The 3,166-nt window shown below is 36.6% G+C and overlaps 1 protein-coding gene across 1 annotated transcript; it reads left to right on the top strand.

Moving 5' to 3' along the window:
* The first annotated feature begins 563 nt into the window (after positions 1-563).
* Positions 564-2,248, top strand: LOC146676780 (uncharacterized). The gene is made up of 6 exons (XM_085415055.1): positions 564-606; positions 766-1,089; positions 1,164-1,520; positions 1,623-1,736; positions 1,895-1,944; positions 2,029-2,248. The coding sequence occupies exons 1-6, from the start codon at positions 564-566 to the stop codon at positions 2,146-2,148; spliced, it is 1,008 nt and encodes a 335-aa protein (XP_085271181.1). The 3' UTR covers positions 2,149-2,248.
* Positions 2,249-3,166: the final 918 nt, after the last annotated feature.

Genomic DNA, 3,166 nt, shown 5'->3' with positions numbered 1-3,166 from the left:
TTTTGACAAAAAAATTGATTTCATAACGACAATCATAATACCCATGATCTCTGAATAAGGGTGTACCTGGAGCTAACTAATAGAAAAAGAGCTTGCATATTGTGATTATCAAAAAAAAATCACAAATAAAATCTTGCACTTATTATTCTATCAGTTCAGTCTGCTCTTCAACTCTTCCAAGGAAGAAATTTCATGACCTTCCCACCAAAGAAACATTGCAAATTTACTCGAAAGTGTTACAAAGTGTTACATATCTGGGGTATATCTTGTTGTATGTACCAATAATTATTATCCATGGATCCATGCTTTTTGCTTGAGAAGATGAATTACAATCACAAACTCGAATATAAATATGAAAACTGAACAATCTGAACAACTGCAACAGAAGATGAAACAGAAAAACCTCTGGTTGAGATCAATGTGACAGGAAGTGTACTTTTGAATCTATTATGTTTTAACCAATCAGAGCTATCATATGCATAGATGGTCTTACCCAGTCACTCATCTCACTTCCTTCTCTCACAGAAATAGCAATGAGGTTCCTAAAAAGGAGTAGTATCAAGATGGTGGGGTTATGGATGACATGGCTATTTCTTCATCAAGGACGTAAGGGCTACTTTTCTCTGTTCATAAATCTGATATACGTTGTTATTGTAAAATATATATGTGTAGAGTTATAGATAATAACAATAATGTTTTTGAAATGATAACAATTTAAAAATTTTCAAGCAAAATTTTGTTTTTCTGTGTTTTGTTTCAACTCAGACTCTCTGGTGCCAGTGAACATAGTTCAATTTGGTGAAGCGGCAACCTTAACATGTGCTTTACCGAAAGAGCTGAGCAGTAAAGCAATCTACTGGTACAAGCAGAACATTGGAGAAACTCTTAAATTGATATTGGCACTGTATAAAAATACACCACCGGAATATGGTCCTGAATTTTCAAATTCAAGATTTAATGTAAATAATGATAAAAATTTTAGCAACTTGATGATTCTGAAGACAATCCAAGAGGATGAGGGAATCTATCACTGTGGAATCACAGAGTGGATTAATGCTGAATGGAGTGGGACATACCTGTTAGTGAAAGGTAATTTTGCACCCTAATTTATCAAATATCTTCTGAGCATGCTTTGAAGAATGTTTGTGTTTTGTATTATAAAGGAAACATTCAGAGGACATCAAACTACTCTGTTGTCCAGCAGCCGACAGAATCAAAACCGGACCGTACAGGAGACACAGTGACTCTTGAGTGTTCAGTCCTCTCTGAGTCTCAGAATGAGGCATGTCCAGGAGATTATAATGTCTTTTGGTTCAGAGCAGGATCACAAAAATCTCACCCAAACATCATCTACTCTGATGGAAATAGAAAAAACGAATGTGAGAAAAGATCAGAGACTCAGAAAAACTGTGTTTATCACTTCTCTAAAAATATCAGCGCTTTTGATGCTGGGACTTACTACTGCGCTGTGGCCACATGTGGAGAGATTATATTTGGAAATGGATCTTCAGTGGAACTTGGTACGATTATGAATTAAGTACTGGAATTAATACACAATAACATGTTATTCTAAAATGAGGCATAAGACTTTTTAAGAAGATTTATTTGTTTTTATTTTCCAGAACAAACAACACAATCAATATCTATCCAAATGACCTTATTAGTGTTCTTGTCCATTTCTGTCATTGGAAATGTTTTCCTCATCTTCTACCAAAGATTATGGAAACCATATAAAGGTAAGTGTTATAGAAGTTATAGTCTTTCTTAAAGGCAAAACTGACCTCATTGCACTTGGAAAATGGAAAATAAACATATATTCTATATGTACATGTCAGACAAATTCAGGAACGAATGCCACATTAAGTGCATTTTTGACCTACTGTCATATTTACAGGAACAGAAAGTGCTATATCAGGAGCACAAAATGACAAATTGCACCAAGCTGTAAGTAATAACAAATATTGTTAGTTAAAATATTGTTTTACCAGTTATTTATTACAGTTTTTGCTCATGGTTTTAATTATAAAGCAGGGTGAAGCTGATGAAGAGCTAAACTACGCCTCAATTAATTTCTCTGAAAGAAAAACAAAAGGAAGACGGAAGAGAGAGTTTGCTGAGGACAGCGCCTACTCTCAAGTTAAATGTTGAACTTCATGACAATGTTGAGCATTTCCTGAATTTTAAAAGGAACCTCATATTCTGTTATTGACCTTATATTTGAGACTTGGCAATTTGTTTGTTCCACCATTTGGGCTCTCAAAGCCTGTAACTTAGATTTATTGCATATCTGAGGGCAAAATTTGAAACTGTACGTAGTCCTTGTTTTTTTTTTAAATTTTGAATTAATAAATGTTTCTTTAATTCCTCCAATGCTTTGTATGTTTGGTCAATGGTATCTATTTGTTTCTGCTATTTTGTGACTTCAAACAACAGAACGCAAAACAGGTCTTAACAGCTAAATTAGCTCCTCAACATGTCTTGAAGTTCTCCAGAGGCCTGGTAACGAACTAATCATGTGATTCAGGTGTGGTGACCCAGGGTGAGATCTAAAACCTGCAGGACACCGGCCCTCGGGGCCTGGAATTGCCCACCCCTGCTCTAATGCCTGGGTCTCAATCTCGCGGACGATGTCACCTCTACTTGCGGCCCACATAATGACGTGAAGAAATATTTTTTTTTAATTATTATTGAAAAAATTATTTAATATGAAGGCAATAGACAGAGTGTTACAGGCATAGCCCTAAAGAATGTAGCCTCATGGGCAGTGTAGTCCGTGCTGCAGGGAGAATGGACTGCCATACCTGTTATGTGTCTGTGAGCGTGAAGGAGGGAGACAAAGAAGAGTCATAAAGTAAGAGTTGTCACTGACCAGAAATGGGAGAAGCATGTAAATATAATAATAACCACTGCAGCCAAAAAGAGTACCTGACGAGCCCAGTTGTAAGTAAGCTATTAAGCTATTACTAATTTGGAGCAGCCTTTTGACGCCTCTCTCTGTCTCTGTTGACCCTCACAGCAAAGTAAAAAACTACAGTTTTCAGCTACGAGCCCGACACGAACCCGACGTATTAGCCAGAGGTCCCTTTACTACAGTTCGGAGCCGCGGACTTGTTTTATATAGTTTTCTACACGAGGTCGCTGCAAAAAGTGCAGCCTTACCTAATGT

Source organism: Rhamphochromis longiceps, linkage group LG2 (assembly GCF_057381845.1).
Source record: "Rhamphochromis longiceps isolate RC_006_pf linkage group LG2, R_longiceps_female_GT1.1, whole genome shotgun sequence".
NCBI lineage: Eukaryota > Metazoa > Chordata > Actinopteri > Cichliformes > Cichlidae > Rhamphochromis > Rhamphochromis longiceps.
This window is presented reverse-complemented; position numbering and strand designations above follow the sequence as displayed.